Source organism: Thermobia domestica, chromosome 10 (assembly GCF_964235325.1).
Source record: "Thermobia domestica chromosome 10, izTheDome1.hap1.1, whole genome shotgun sequence".
Lineage (NCBI taxonomy): Eukaryota > Metazoa > Arthropoda > Insecta > Zygentoma > Lepismatidae > Thermobia > Thermobia domestica.
This window is the reverse complement of record NC_137463.1, coordinates 64,927,319-64,943,596: the sequence shown is the minus strand read 5'-3', so window position 1 is coordinate 64,943,596 and position 16,278 is coordinate 64,927,319. Positions and strand designations below refer to the sequence as shown.

Sequence of the window (16,278 nt, the reverse complement as noted above, 5' to 3'; positions counted from 1 at the left end):
TCGATTTTGCGGAATAGGTAGTGATGGGAAGTCTGTATCCATGTTGAAGTGACAAGAAGTAGTTGATGAAGATCTGTGATGTCGTTTAGTGTACTGAGTGTGTGATGTCGTTTAGCTCGTGGTGAATGCGACTGGGGGTTCTCTTTAGAGTGAGGAGATCGTGAACGTTCAGGACTTGGTTTAGAACGACGTTCTTTTCTTTTATCCACCTTAGTGGATACAACAGAAGTGTCTGCATTAACAGAGGTTCGTCCTGTGGAAGACATAGAGAGTGCTAGTGAAAACACAAAGATGATACAACGAATATTTGTATAAGGTTCTAGGTTGAGGACCACCCATTTAGATAGTGGTCTAGCCGAGGAAATGCCCCAGTCTAAACGTGTCGCAACCCTTGGCTGAGATAAGTCTGATAGCTGTTGCTCAGCGAGTATCTGACAAGCAAGTCCCAGGATCGTGGACAGGAATACAAAAAGCAGCCGTTCTGACGTTTGGTACGTCACAGCTGTTATGGTCGATATCGATATTTGTATCGACCTGAAAGATCGAGCGACCGAAAATCTGGTTCCGAAAATAAGAATTTGCAAAAGGAAGGATCTCCCGCAAGAATTTCTTAATTAATGTGGAAAGTAATTGTTCAATGAGCTCCAAAATTAAAGCAACTATCCATGAGAATCTTGGATTTTAATGTGCTGTCTAATGAAAGGTCAAAAGCTCTTTGTGCACTCTTGTGTTCAATTTTTGTGGATCATCGTCATTGAATGGAATACTGACGCAGTTGTGATTTTAGTTTGCTTTAAAGTTTGCTTTTAACACTGATTTGATTTCTTCATTTAACTCGTCGCAGGTTCTTTGTAATAATTTGCTTATGGCAGAAAAGCAGCCTGTAATGTTCCATTTTAAATTGTTTTCTTTCAAAGCAACCCTGTCCTTTTAAAGCCTCACAACTGCAAAGTGGGTGTATCATTCCTTTGTAGGGTCACATTAAAACACTCAGTTTCTAAAAGTGACATAATGGTACAAATCTTCCAAAAAAAGGCAGATTTGATGAACGGGATGATTTTCATTGACCTTATACAAGTACAGTTCTTATTTCAGTTCACAAACACCGAAAATTACGTTGCTGCGGAACAAACAACATGAGGTGCAAACATTGGGGTTGGGACCTATGCAAAGCTACCACAATAGCACACATCTATAAAAAAATCTAGCTTTTTTGGTTCGAATTTTTACCTAGTTCACAACGAATAATATTAATTACAGAACGTCATTTAAGTCACTACTAATTATCTTGGAAGTAAATGATTCCTTGGTTAAACTGCAGTGCGTCCAGCATGCAATAGGGCTTTCTTACGTATGAGATCTTGCAATACTTCATAACGTGGAGTGAGCACCATTTCTGCATATTCTTATACGTTTCCACGATTCACTTTGCTTTATTCCATGAACTTATCGACAGTTTCAAAGAAATCACTTGTTCTATTTCCCAGTGCGATTTTCTCACAAAACAAAATGTTTTCTAAGAATTTATGACTTTCGGCTATAAACTTCAATTAGCAGATGAAGTTCACATCGTTGTTATTATCAGTTACCTCATCGAAGTGAATCGCGAATCTATTCCAACTACGTTCCAACTTTCTTTTTGATTTATATCAACGTCACCTATTCGACGACCGATTTTGCTTTCAGACGAAAGAACACCTTTTAGTTGCATATCAGTAGATTTGAAATCATCATCGAGACTATATCATTACTGTACTGACAAAATAAATTCATCAGTTCTACTGTTTTTCCTTTCAAATTGACCCACGGTACATGCTAATTTCTACAATCATAGAAGGACTTTACTATAAGAGACATCCGATAAGAAAATGCACTTCAGTTTTCTTTCACTACAGTTGCTTTACGCTAAAGTTATTCCCGTCCTTACCTTATAAATAGGTGTGCACACCTTCTAAATGTAGCTTCAACATATTGGGTAAAATCCTATGTGAAATCAACAACTTCTGAGAAATTGCGCATGGACGGATTTCTTGATTACTAACAACAGAACTGATAAAGCCGGATTTCTAATAGCATTAGGGATATTTCCTATAGTTGTGTTTTTGTTATTATGAATGACTAAATTCTGCATTATACAATTCTCGATTCTAACCCGTCTTCAACATAAATTTATCCATTGCAAATCAAACCTCAAAACACAACCTATTTCAGTTAAGGTAATTAACACAACGCAGCTGCAAAGAAAAAAAAAACTTTCATTAACATTCCTACTCTTCACTGTCAAAGTGTACATCAAAATTTTAGAAAAGAATTGACGAAAATTAATAACATAAAATTAAGAGAAAGAAATAGCAAATAAAATGGAGTCGCGCAAAATTCCAAAGGCATTTAAGACGTCATTTTATTCTACAGAGATAAAGATGAAGATCGTTTCTGGCCATCTAACAAGCATTATACACGTTTTAACGAAACCTGAAATGATCATGTCTCATCGTATTTGGAACATAGGTGACAAAATGACTTAGTCCTCTCAGTGTTACTAAAGGACAAGAGTGCTGACGCAAGTATGCGTATTGCATTATAAATATGTTCCTTTGTAGGATCATCTTTTTAAAAGTTATCGCACATTCCCTGACAATCTTAGTTGCCTAGCCAGGGATACACGCAGTTCTGTTCGTAAACACCTGGTTTATGGTGATTTGGTAAAACTGACATAAACCAATAACAGAATAATTCAAATGTTTTACCAAATGCTTAAATGGACTTGGGTTTGGGAGTAATGTGCACGAAATAACTACATCAAATATGAGAGATCGTAATACTGCAAATTACGGATGTGTCAAAGTATCAATTAACTCTTTCCTCAAATACAACTATCAAACATCTGTTATGATTATTAAGATACCAAAACAATATACATGACGAAATTAACCGTCACAGAAAAGTAGGAATTCATATTATAATTCACTTTGAAAAGCTTTTCGTCTAGAATTATCTCTTGAAATTTGAAGCTTCTAATATAAGTAAACGAAAATCGTTCTTATTGTGTTGTATAGTTGTCAAACAAGATTGCTTACTCTTAGTCTAAGACGCAGATGAAGGTATGTGAGAATACAACCCTGAAGCGAGTATTGGGATCCCACCGCTTTTAGTTTATTCAAGTGTAATAGACTCAGGTGGCCACTTCATGTTCACAGAATTAAAGAAAATGTAACAGTTTCAACATTGTAAATAGAAATCCTATCAGGAACGATCATTAGTAAACGTAAACATAGTTGGTGTGACAATATTCAGATGCACCCTGCAGATATAGAAATACAAAACAGAACTGGATCCAGCTAGCTTTGTAAAATTATAAATGTTAGGCATTTGTGAATGATACATTGAACTTCTAGATTCTGTAAGCCATACTGTTAATTAGTTACCTTATAAAGTAAAAGGTAACAAAATTAAGAGAGAAGCTCGGGTTAAATATAACATTACGATACTTCGTAGGAAACAAAGTGGAAAGTGTTTCTCCAAGCATTTTAAAAATCAAATGAAAATGTAGCTTATTCATAGTTGTTTTGGAACTTGCAAACAATCATTACTGTGCATGCATCATTCTTAGAGTGTTACATGATATTATCCCAATTTAAACAATATTCATATACGTTTGGCTATTTATCAGTGATACATAAAATGAGAGTTTTTAAACAATTTGGTACTGAACAGCAATGCATACCTAGGAACTAATTTAAATTGAAGTTGTTATATACAAATAGTCGTAATGCTAATAGAACATGAGTTAAATTTTAACACTGTCCTATCAAAACAAAATCTTATGATTAGTGAATTATAAGTACAGTGTGTGTGAAAAACGTATCGTGATTTGATAGTAGATACACATAACGTATATTATACGCAGTAGAATGAAAATAATATCATAATAATTATATAACGATGGTTTACAAATTTGGAAATATAAGTTCAAAGATACCATGACGAGATACTCAGTAACATGTTTTACGATTTCAATTTTTTCACTGGAGGTATCACAAAACACACAAGGAGACTTCAACTCTAACACGATAAGAAACTTTGACGTAATTGAAAAAAATGAATGTGCTGAATTAGCTTTAATTGTTTCCGTTAAGAAAAGAATACAGAACATATCAGTATGTTTACTCTTCATTTCGTTCCATCAGTTGTGAGCGATAAAGTCTTTAATGGTAATTTGATATTTATAATCGGATAATAATGGGAATTTGTAATTGGTTTATATTGTAATATCCTATGTGATGTCGTAAACAAGCAGTTCCACGCTTCAATGTTTACAAACAACACCACATGGTTCGGCAAGAGGATCTTCCACCAGAGGGACCTGTAATCACATGCAGACGACGGCTTCTGGCCCCTCCCACGGAGCAGAAGACGACATCGGAGCAGCAGCGCCACCGCCACCCAAAAGGACCCTATAAATTAGATGGACGAAGGCAACTCGACACCAGTTTTCTGGTGACCCTCCTCTAGTCTGCTACGGGACTCTTGGAGTAACCTAACCCCAGGCCTCTAGTCTGCTACGGGACTACGCCTATCCTATCTCCTGGCTTAGCCTGCTACGGGGCTCTGTCTGGGAATCCCAACCTCAGCCGCTTAGCCTGCTACGGGGCTCTGTTGGCAACTTAACCTGCCTCTGCTTGCTACGGAGCATTGGTTCCTTAACTCCACTCCTCTTAGCCTGCTACGGGGCTCTGTTGGAGATCCTGTCTGCGACCACACGGTCAAAGACTACCTTTTACTCACCCTTTTAAATAGAGACCAAATTGTATAGTATTTTGTACAAATACTCATATTTTTATAATAAAACTGGTAGTGGGAGACGATTCCGGACACTCTTTTTATTAACTGCTCTACCTCTTCCTTATATGAGACGAAATTACACAAAGTTTTACAATATGTTTAAGATTTGCTGAAACCCGCGGCTGAATTTAGAAAGGAAACGATCTGACTTTGCATGATCATGCTATATGTACGGCATTAATTATTTGAGGCAATTATACGTGCACAATCAGTGCTGTAATGACTGTGATATTAATATAATAACAAACTTACGAAGGAAGTAAATTATTATTGGAAGGAAATTAAAAGAAATATTTTGTCACACTATCTAATTATTAAGAAATGATTGTAATGATTCAACTCGTTTTCCACTCGTTTTCCACTGACATTTAAATTCCTACAAAAAATATTTGAAATTAAGTTCAACTTAACTGATGCCACTTCACCAATCTAATACACAATTTATATATTGATGTACATTACAAAATGCAAAATTGAAATTTCACAAATGACACACGTTGATTTTATACTATTACATTTTAGGATTATCTCAGAAGTCTCCTGATTCAGTGTGGTGATTTGGTAAGTATCTATCGAAATTCCAAGAATTCCAGATTTTTCCAATAACACGAAAATGTTAAACAGAAAAATAATGAAAAACGTCATGGAAAAATATATTCTTCAATATATATATATATATATATATATATATATTATAGTTTAATTTTATTGTTTAGAGTTTAAATTTAGATTAAGAACAAAAAGCAATTATGACTTTCCCTGCCAAGATGATTATGACAAATGCAACTTAAAGAAAAGGAAATAAATTATCTCAAAAACAAATCTTAATATATAACAAGATATTTCACGGTTAAAGCCTTAGTTGCATTTACATCTGGAATTTGATATACAAATTTGAAATAGAATTGAATTTAAATAAACTTGAAATTAAAAAAAAAAACGTATAATGCATGTTATTTTATATATTTCTAAAATATGAGAATAATTTTTATCTAAATTATAAAATCTTACACTTAATTCTTTACAATGAACAAGTAGTATGTAAAATGCCTATTCTGAAGTTAATGTTTATATACGATTCTCCAGGTGGTGTCCGGACGCAGAGGCTTTCTTGAAGGAATTGTAAGTTCATAAATCTTCTTGTAACATAGAACTTCTTTAATTCTTACACGAATTGTTATCTATTTAACGTATCATATAAATTCAATTGTAATACTAAGGTAGCAATTCGAATATTAGAAATATCTGATACTTCTTTTTTGATGGCAGTGGTAAACTTAGCCTGGGGTTCGGGCGCCCACGCCCCACCAAATTTTTGAACGCCATAAATAATTGAAGCTTATATATATATATATATATATATATATATATATATATATATATATATATATATATATATATAATTCTGAAATTAATACATGTTGTGTTAACTCATTATATACCTATCATAGACTGGAAATTTTTGCCCTCCCCAAATTTTACCTCGTAGATCCGTCGCTGGTTGATGGTGCTAAATGACTAGAGCGATCTGCCTCTTGGAAGGCAGAAACTACTAGGAAAAGACAATTTATAAATTTGTCATTTAAGTCTGATGGTAGAAAGTTCGTGTTATTTTCGCTAATTTATGTATGTTAATTTAGCACGAAATCCACCAAGCTTACGTAAATCAGTTGGCATTTTAAATATCTTCATTGCAAGATCCATCGTATATTCACTTGTATGTAGAGCAGTCCTACTCACTACAGTATCAATGGCAAATGCCGAGCGAGTAGCAGAAAAATGATCGATCTGGAACACAAAAGAACAATCCAGGAGCCCATGGGAAATCGAAAGCCTCGAACCATGCACCCACTGTCTTTTACGACCTCCATTTTAATGGTTGTTTTGTTCCCTTTTATGAGCACTATTAGGAGGTGTACTCGTTCTCTTTTACGAGTACATTTTAACAGGTGGACTCGTTCCTTTTTATGATCACTTTTTCCACCACTTATCTTACAATAGCGGAGAATACATGGAGACTACGAACACATGGAAGAGCAAGATAATCTTTTATGAGTACACTTTAAGGAGTGGAGTCGTTCCCTTTTATGATCACTTTTTCCACCCCTTTTTTTACCATAGCAGGTAATACATAAGACTACGTAACATGGCAGGGATGTATTCGTTTCCTTTTATGATCACTTTTTCAACCCCCCATTTGAACATAGCAGATAATACATATAAATCGATCTGGAACATAAGAGTTCAATCCAGGAGCCCATGGGAAATCGAGAACCTTGAGCCGTCCAGCCATGGTCATTTACGACCTCAATTTTAAGGGTGTATTTGTTCCCTTTTATGAGCACTTTTAGGGTATGTACTCGTTCTCTTTTATGAGTACATTTTAATGGGTGTACTCTTTCCCTTTTATGATCACTTTTTTCACTCCTTATTTTACCATAGCAGAGAATACATGGGGACTACGAACAAATGGGAGTGCAGATATTCTTTTATGAGTACATTTTAAGGGGTGGACACGTTCCCTTTTATGATCACTTTTTCCACCCCCTTTTTTTACCATAGCAGATAATACATAAGACTACGTAACATAGCAGGAATGCATTCGTTTGATTTTACAATTAATTTTCAACCCCTATTCAAACATAGCAGATAATACATAAAACTACGTATCATAGCAGGGATGTATTCGTTCCAACACTTATTTTAACATAACAGAAATTACATAAGACTACGAACACCCTGAACCGTCCAGCCATGGTCTTTCACGACCCCAGTTTATGGGTTGTTCTCGTTTCATTTTATGACCATTTTTAGGGTTGTATTCGTTCTCTAGTTTAACATAGAGAAAAAGCAGACAATGAGCACATTGCAACAAAGACTACCAACATAGTAAGGGGTGTACTCGTAGAAATTACGTACTATCAACATAGCAGAAATTACATAAGACAATATAACATAACAGGGGTGTACTCGTTTCAACCCCTATTTTAACATAGCAGAAATAGCAGACAATGAGAACATTATAGCAAAGATTACAATCGAACAACCTGAACCGTCCATCCACAGGGGTGTATTCGTTCTCTTTTTTATGAGCACTTTTTTCCACTCCTATTTAAACGTAGCACAAATTACATAAGACTATGTAACATAGCAAAGACTACCAACATAATAAGGGACTACTCGTTTCCTTTTTCAACCCCATAGTAGAAATTATATAACACTTCGTTCCCTTTTATGAGCCCATTTTAGGGGTGTATTCGCTCGTACCGTTCCATTTTTTATTTTATATAAAGTGCATTAATATTGAGAAGCTTAAACATCTGCAGCAACAGAAAGAATTATAGTTTTTGAGTTGAATAAAACTTTACACAGCTAATAATTCAGCGGTTTTCTGTAGATGGTGTGCAACATGGAACTTTGAAAACTTTTCTTTTCCTTGGTGAGCTGATTTTTACATTTGTATGATCTCTTCTTCGTCTGGTTTTTCTTCTGCCTTTTCCTCTATCAGTACTGTGATCCAAAATGGCCAAGCATGCTGTTTGTTCTTTATTAATTGTCATGATTCGCCGTCATTCATCAGTTTTCTTTAGAACATCTTCATCCCTTAATAACGATAATTGCTATGGAATCTGTTCTACACATTTAAGTTAACATTGAAGTATAACGCAACTCTCTTCGAATTGAATATTTTTCGTCTGTAGCCAATGGCAGTTCTGGTTGGTTAAATCTTACATTCAAATATATTGTTAGTGATCGTGAAACTTTGGACTTTAGAGTCGCCCCTCTATAAAAATTGTTCCGTGGGCACCTTAGGACTTTAAATGGCACAAAAGTATAAAATGCTGAGCTTGTTAAAATGAACCTTCTTTGTTTTTCTTTTGATTGGTACAAAAATAAAATAGACCACTCAAGTTTATTCCTTCGATTATTTGAATAGCACAAAAAGGTATAAAATGTTGATTTAGTGAAAATGATTTTTCTTCGCCTTTTCTGGTCAGTACAAATTAATTCCTTTGTTTACTTGGTTAATTCTTTCCTTTTTTTCCTTGGCACAAAACTAAATACTCCATCCAAATTTATTTCTTCGTTTATTTGGGTATTACAAAATTTATATAAAATTCTGAGTTAGATAAAATGACCCTTCTTCGCTTTCTTCTTCTTGCTACAAAATTGAATAACGACTCAAATTTATCTCTTCGTTTGTTTAAGTAGTACAGCATGGTCTACAAATTCTGAGCTAGTTAAAATTGGCATTTTTTCGCTTTTTCTGGTTAGTACAAATTGATTCTTTTGTTTACTTGTGTAGCGTTTTTCTGTTTTGTACAAAACGAAATAGGTCACATAAATTTAAACCTTCGTTTGATTAAATATTACAAAAAGATATAAAATTCTAAGCCAGTGAAAAATGGTCCTTCTTCGCTTTTTGTTTTCAAGTTGGTACAAAAAGGAAATAGGACAGCCGGATTTATTTGTTCATTTCTTTAAATGACATAAAAAGGTGTAAAATGCTGAGCTAGTTAAAATGGTTCTTCTATCATTTTCTTCTGATATGTACAAAAATAAAATAGACTACTCAAATTTATTCCCTTGATTATTTGAATAGTACAAAAGGGTTAAAATGCTGAGTTAGTTAAAATAGACCTTCTTCGCCCTTGCTGGTAATTAAAAATGTATTCCTTCGTTTATTTGAATAATACAAAAGCTATGATGGCACTTCACTTTTTCCAGTTGGTACATAAGTAATTAATCCACTCAAATTTTATTCATTTTTCACTTTTTCTGGTCCGTACAAAATGATATAAAATTTTGACTTGGTTAAAATATGGCCCTTCCTCGCTTTTTCTCTTGCTACAAAATTAAAAGGCTCACTCGAAAGTTATATCTTCATTTGTTTAAATAGTTGAAAATGGTATTGGAACTTCGGAGCCAGTTAAAATGATCCTTTCTGGTTTGTACAAATTTATTCCTTTGTTTATTTAAATAGTACAAAATAGTATAAAATACTCCGCTAGTTAAAATGGACGTTCATTTTTTTCTCGTTGGTATAAAAGTAGGACACCCAAATTTATGTTTTCGTTTATTTGAGGAGTATAAAAATTATAGATACATTTTGAGTTATTCGCTTTTTCTGGTTAGTACAAATTTATCCGTTTTTTTATTAAAATACTACAAAATGGATTAAAATACTCAGATAGTTAAAAAGATATTTCTCGTTATTACAAAATTAAATATACCACTCAAATATATTCCTTCCTTTATTTAAATAGTACAAGACGACAAAAAATTCTCAGAAGTTAAAATTGACCTTCTTCGCCTTTTTTGTAGGCACAAAAGGTACATAAATTTTGAGCTAGTTAAGATGGCATTTGTAATTGGTAGAAAATTGAATAGGAGAATCAAATTTATCTCTTAGTTTGTTTAAATAGAACGTGATGATATAAAATTCTTAGCTATTTAAAATGGCATACCATTATTTCTTTCTCGTTAGTACAGAAATAAATACTCCATCCATCCAATTTCGTTTGTTTCATAACCCAAAAAGATACAGAAATTCTGAGCTAGTTAAAATGGCGTTTCTTTGATTTTTTCTCGTTACTACAAAAGTAAATAAGGCACTGAAATGTATTCCTTCTTCACTTTTTTCTGTTTGGTACAAAAAATTTAATAGGTCACAGAAATTTCTTGCTGGGTCCGTTTACGAGTTACTCGGGTTCAAAAAATTGACGTTTGACCTCGATGATCAGTACTTTTGGTACGTGTATTAGTTGATGCCCTGTTACTAATTGTGCAAATATTACCTCAATATGTTGTTCCGTTTAACTTATTCGCGTTTAAATATTTGACCTTTCACTTCGATGGTTAGTACTTCTGTAGCATGTATTATTTGATGACCTGTTGGTAAATGTGGAAACATTACCTCAATATGTTGCTCCGTTTACGAGTAATTTGGGTTTAAGCATAAGACCTTTGACCTCGGTGGTCAGTGCTGTTGGGACATGTAGTGGTTCATGACCTATAACTAAATGTGGAAACAGCACCTCAATGCGTTGGTCCTTAACGAGTTATTTGGGTTTAAATATTTGACTATTGACCTCAATGATCAGTACTTTTTCAACATGTAGTAGTTGATGACCTGTTACTAAATTTGGAAACAACACCTCAATATGTGGCTCTGTTTATAACTTATTCGCGTTTAAATATTTGACATTAGACCTCGGTGATCAGTGCTTTTGGTACATGCAGCGGTTGATGAATTATTACTAAATGTGGAAACACCACCACAATATGTTGCTCCGTTTACGAGTTATTCGGGTTTAAAAATTTGACTTTCACCTCGATGGTCAATATTTTTGAGACATGTAGTGGTTGATGATCTATTACTAAATGTAGATACAGCACCTCAATAAGTTGCTCCGTTTACGAGTTATTCGAGTTTAAATATTTGACCTTTGACCTCGATGGTCAGAACTTCTGTAACATGTAGTATTTCATGATCTGTTACTAAATGTGGAAACAGTACCTCAATACGTTGTTCCATTTACGAGTAATTTGGTTTTAAATATTTAACCTTTCACCTTGATAGTCAGTGCTTTTGGGAGATCTACTAGTTGGTGACCTATTAGTAAGTGTCGAAACACCACCTCAATACGTTTCTCCGTTTACGAGTTATTCGGATTTAAACCTTTGATCTTGATGGTCAGTACTTTTCGGACATGTTGTAGTTGATGACCTATTACTAAATGTGGAAACACCACTTCAATATGTTGCTCCGTTTACGAGTTATTCGGATTAAACCCCTGACCTCGTTGGTCAGTGGTTTAAAAACTTGCAGTAGTTCATGACCTATTGCTAAATGTGGAAATACCACCTCAATATGTGGCTCCGTTTACGAGTTATTCGGGCTTAAGTATTTGATCTTTGACCAAGATGATCAGTACTTTTGGGGACATGCAGTAATTGACGAATGCTATGTTACACAGGGGTTGATAAAAGAAAACGAGTACACCCCGTTATTAAATAGGAGTGCTGTTAAAATAGGTGTCTGTGTAATTTCTACCATGTTAAAATAGGGGTTAAAAAGGGAATGAGTAGTCCCTTATTATGTTGGTAGTCTTTGCAATGTTACATAGTCTTATGTAATTTAGGCTATGTTAAAATAGAGGTTGAAAAAAGTGTTCTTAAAAAAGAAAACGAATACACCCCAGTGGGTGGACGGTTCAGGGTGTTCGATTGTAATCTTTGCTAAAATGTTCTCATTGTCTGCTATTTCTGTTATTTTAAATTCGGGTTGGAAAGAATACACCCCTGCTATGTTACATAGTCTTATGTAATTTCTGCTATGTTAATTAAAGGGTTGGAAACGAGTACACCCCTTACTATGTTGGTAGTCTTTGCTATATTGTGCTCATTGCCTGCTATTTCTGTTATGTTAAAATAGAGAACGAATAATTCCTAAAAATGCTCATAAAAGGAAAGGAGTACACCCCCTAAACTGGAGGTCATAAAAGACCATGGCTGGACGGTTCTGGGTGTTCGTAGTCTTATGGAATTTCTGCTAGGTTAAAATAAGGGTTGGAACGAATACAGCCCTGCTATGTTACGTAGGCCTATGTATTATCTGCTATGTTCAAATAGGGGTTGAAAAAGTGATCATAGAAGGGAACGAGTCCACCCCTTAAAATATACTAATAAAAGAGAACGAGTACAACCCCTAAAAAGAGTTCATAAAAGGGGACAAACACACCCCTAAAATGGAGGTCGTAAAAAACCGTGGGTGGACGGTTCAAGGTGTTCGATTTCTCATGGGCTGCAGGATTGTTCTCTTATGTTCCTGATCGATCGTTTTTCTACTACTCGAGCGGCATCATTTTATGTGACTCACCAATTTATCATTGACACTCTAGAAAGCGGGACTGTGTTATTTACACAAGACCCAGTATATGAATACACCTTAAATCTACTGGCAAATTTATTTGATCTAATGAGGAATACACCAAACCACAGTTAGATGCATGCAGAATTAACAGAAAGTTTCATCGTGTACAATGGACCTTAATTAATCGCAATTTCTTCCAGTCTGTGAAGAAAAAGTTAAGAATTTCTTCAATTTCCAGTGTGACAGCTGTTTTCTTTTTTTCTTGTAAGGGATCATTGTAGTGTAGTGTATGCCTAATTGTTTTTCCTAACAATTACCTATTCGGATGAAATTATTTGTTCTGAATGTTATTATGTCTGAACTTAAGAGACCTCGAACTCTTATAACAGACTAAAATATTCCCTACTGCTTCACGATAGTGATGAAGAAAATGTAACAAATTTAAGCGATGATAAAACTAATTCATAAGCCGAAGATTTTGTTTTACCACCAGGAAACGACTATGATGATCCTCCAGCTGGTATTGAGGAAGCTAGTGAGATTGAAGATGAAGTGGGTGAATCTAACGTGAGCGACTAACAATCAGGAAGTGAAAATATTGTTGTCAACAACAGTGGTGATCCTCTGCGAGTTTCGAAAAACGGAATATAGGCCCTACTTGGAATCCAGAGCCCACGCCACCTTTTCAAACTAGAAGACATAACACACTTTCATTTTGGTTTGCTGTAAAAAAGAACGTAGACATTGCTACGGCATGGGAAGCATTCAAATTACTTTGCAGTGATGCTATTCTTGACGAAATAGTACAAGGCACAAATCTCAAATCAAGGCGACTGACTACTGTCAACTCAAGGGCTAAATGGATACACCCACTAGATGAGAGAGAATTAATTGCATTTCTAGGACTGTGTATTCAGGCAAGGATTGATTGTAATTGGGACTCTCTTGCAACGGAAATGTACGAAGGGGCAAATGCTATTTTGTATCTGCGACTATGTCCCACATGGGATTTCAACAAATTCTAAGGTTTCTTCGATGTGATGATAAAGAAACACGCGCAAATAGACAGACAGAAGACAAGCTTTTCCTAATTTGATTTGTTTGGGAACGTTTTCTTGCAAACTGTAGAAATTACTATATACCAAGTGAGTGAGTAATTGGGACTCTCCTGCAATGGAACTGTACAAAAATGCAAATGCTATTTTGTATTTGCGACTATGTAACACATACGATTTCATCAAATTCTATGGTTTCTTCGATATGATGATAAACAAACACGCGCCAATAGACAGAAAGAAAACGAATTTTTCACCATCCGGTTTGTTTGGGAACGTTTTCTTGCAAACTATTGAAATTACTATATAACAAGTGAGTGAGTAACAGTGGATGAATAACTGGATCAATTTCGTGGTCGCCGCGGTTTCGTGCAATATATGCCTAATAAGCCAATTAAATATAGCATAGAAAGATCTTCTTTATGCGGTGGACTGAACTATGTTGCACTTAGTGCATTTATGTATATGTAGGAAAACAACAGGAGGTACTGTGAACAACAATCTGGATCTGAACGTTGTAAAGAAATTTTCAAAACATTTGTTCAAAAATTGAAGGAACATTACAATGGAAAATTATTTCAAAAGTGTTGACTTTGCTTAGTACTTGTAAGCGCAGGCTCTCACTCTCGATGGAACGATGAGGAACATTTTCCGGCGTCTATCCTTAACACTCGATATTTAGCAAAACCTTATATTCTAGAAGAATTTTTCATTCAAAATTCCACTTTAATCTTGAATTTATATAGTGACTTTACATTCTTTGACTGAACGATTAAAGAAATAATTCTCATCTGAAATTCGTGAAAATATGAAAATTATTCATTGCAAGAAATTGTTATAAAATAAAATTGATAGTGGAAAATAATTTACTTGTATGTTTTAGTAGAAAATTTCCAGTTACCTGTATAGATTTTGCTGAAATATTTTTGATTTCTTTGTTCGCTAAATTTTTACTAGTATAGTATTTAATTCAGTTTATATCACTTGACTCAGTAATCCTTGCAAAAGAAGACATTGAATGCTGAATCGAAAGTTTATAAGATTTGGAGACGTGCCACTTATTTATATGTCACCAGTGAAAGTGCATCATGGTTATCGGTGAAATGATATAAAATGATATGAATAAAATAAAAACTGGAATATTCGAAAGATATACCTTTCTAACTGATATCCTATTTCAATTTGCAAATAGTGTTATAGTTAATTCTTTATGATTTTACAATAATAAAATAATATTCAAGAGGTGTTTCAAGCATATAATTTAACCGTGTTAGCGTTTCAGATATACAGTATTGCATTACTGAATTTTAGCTAAATCTGTATAAAAGGTGTTACTAACAATTCAATCTTACATTAATTTCAGGATTATAACGTAGGAGATGTTACTGTAAGTAGTTTCCCCTTACAACTTACATCTTTGTATTTTTATGAACTATATACTGAAGTTTTCTATTTTTCCACGAGTATTTCATTAAACGTGAATATATTTATAACGATATGTTACAATTATTAGTAATAAAATCAACTTATGAGTTACAAATCAAACATTATTTGAGTATTAATTCATTTAGGATTTTCATCGTGCAATGTGATTGAAAAGAAAAGAATTAAAAACCCTAAATCATATTACCTACATAAGCGATATATAATATGTTTTGCACAAGTTTTCTCACTGAATCAAGATTTTCGTTTTAAATATTATATTATAAATATCGTATATATATTGATTTCACCCATATTATTAATGCTAAATTTAATGACAATTGAAGAATTAATAGTAATTTTTCTCTCTTTCTTTCCTCTGAATAATGACTAGGAAAAATAGGCCAGTCAATAAAGATTTCGAGTTTCTCTTTAGGAGAGGAGTCATCATTTTTAATTTCTGTAGATTTATGTAACGTATCTAATTTGATGTAACCGTATTGTTATGTAACTGATGACTAATTATTGTACAAACTGTGAGTTCCATTGACCTTCCATTGACCTTGTATCCTCCTTTGTACTCGTTTTCGACGGCCATCTTCCTTCTTTGGATGGTATGTAATGTGCCAAACCTCAGAAGATGGGAGAAGCGACGTGAATGGAGTATAAACAAGTATAAGAAACAGCAAGGAAAATTTCATCTTTCACACACTTCTCAATTAGAAATCAGGACATGGAGACGTCCAGCCAACTCGCAGGAACAGATGAACGGAATACATATCCAAAGTCCGAAGCAGGCAAATAATCTTTTCTCCTTCCCAAACAAAACCTCTCTACTTACTTTTCCTTAACATTTGTTCTTATCTATTTGAACGCCCGTAGCCTATAGACTCTAACGTTTGTCGGCATCCCAGATACCTACTGAATCTACCAGTGAGCTATATTTCCCAAGCTAATTATTATCTCTTCTTTTCTTTCTTCAAGCCGACCACGAAAAATTTCAATTAAATGCAAAAGCGAAAGATATTGAACGACGCCGGCTTTCTCTCAAAATTCTCACCTATTTCTTTTTTAAGCTCTTAT

General features: G+C 34.2%; 1 protein-coding gene across 1 annotated transcript in view; it reads left to right on the top strand.

Annotated features, from left to right (window-relative positions):
* The window catches only part of LOC145661489 (uncharacterized), a 147,646-nt gene that overhangs the window by 42,450 nt on the left and 88,918 nt on the right, over positions 1-16,278 (top strand). Inside the window, exons 8-10 of the mRNA XM_081726805.1 lie at positions 5,365-5,403; positions 5,929-5,964; positions 15,137-15,160. Of these exons, the coding sequence (XP_081582931.1) occupies positions 5,365-5,403; positions 5,929-5,964; positions 15,137-15,160 (99 nt within the window). The remainder of the gene's footprint in view (positions 1-5,364; positions 5,404-5,928; positions 5,965-15,136; positions 15,161-16,278) is intronic.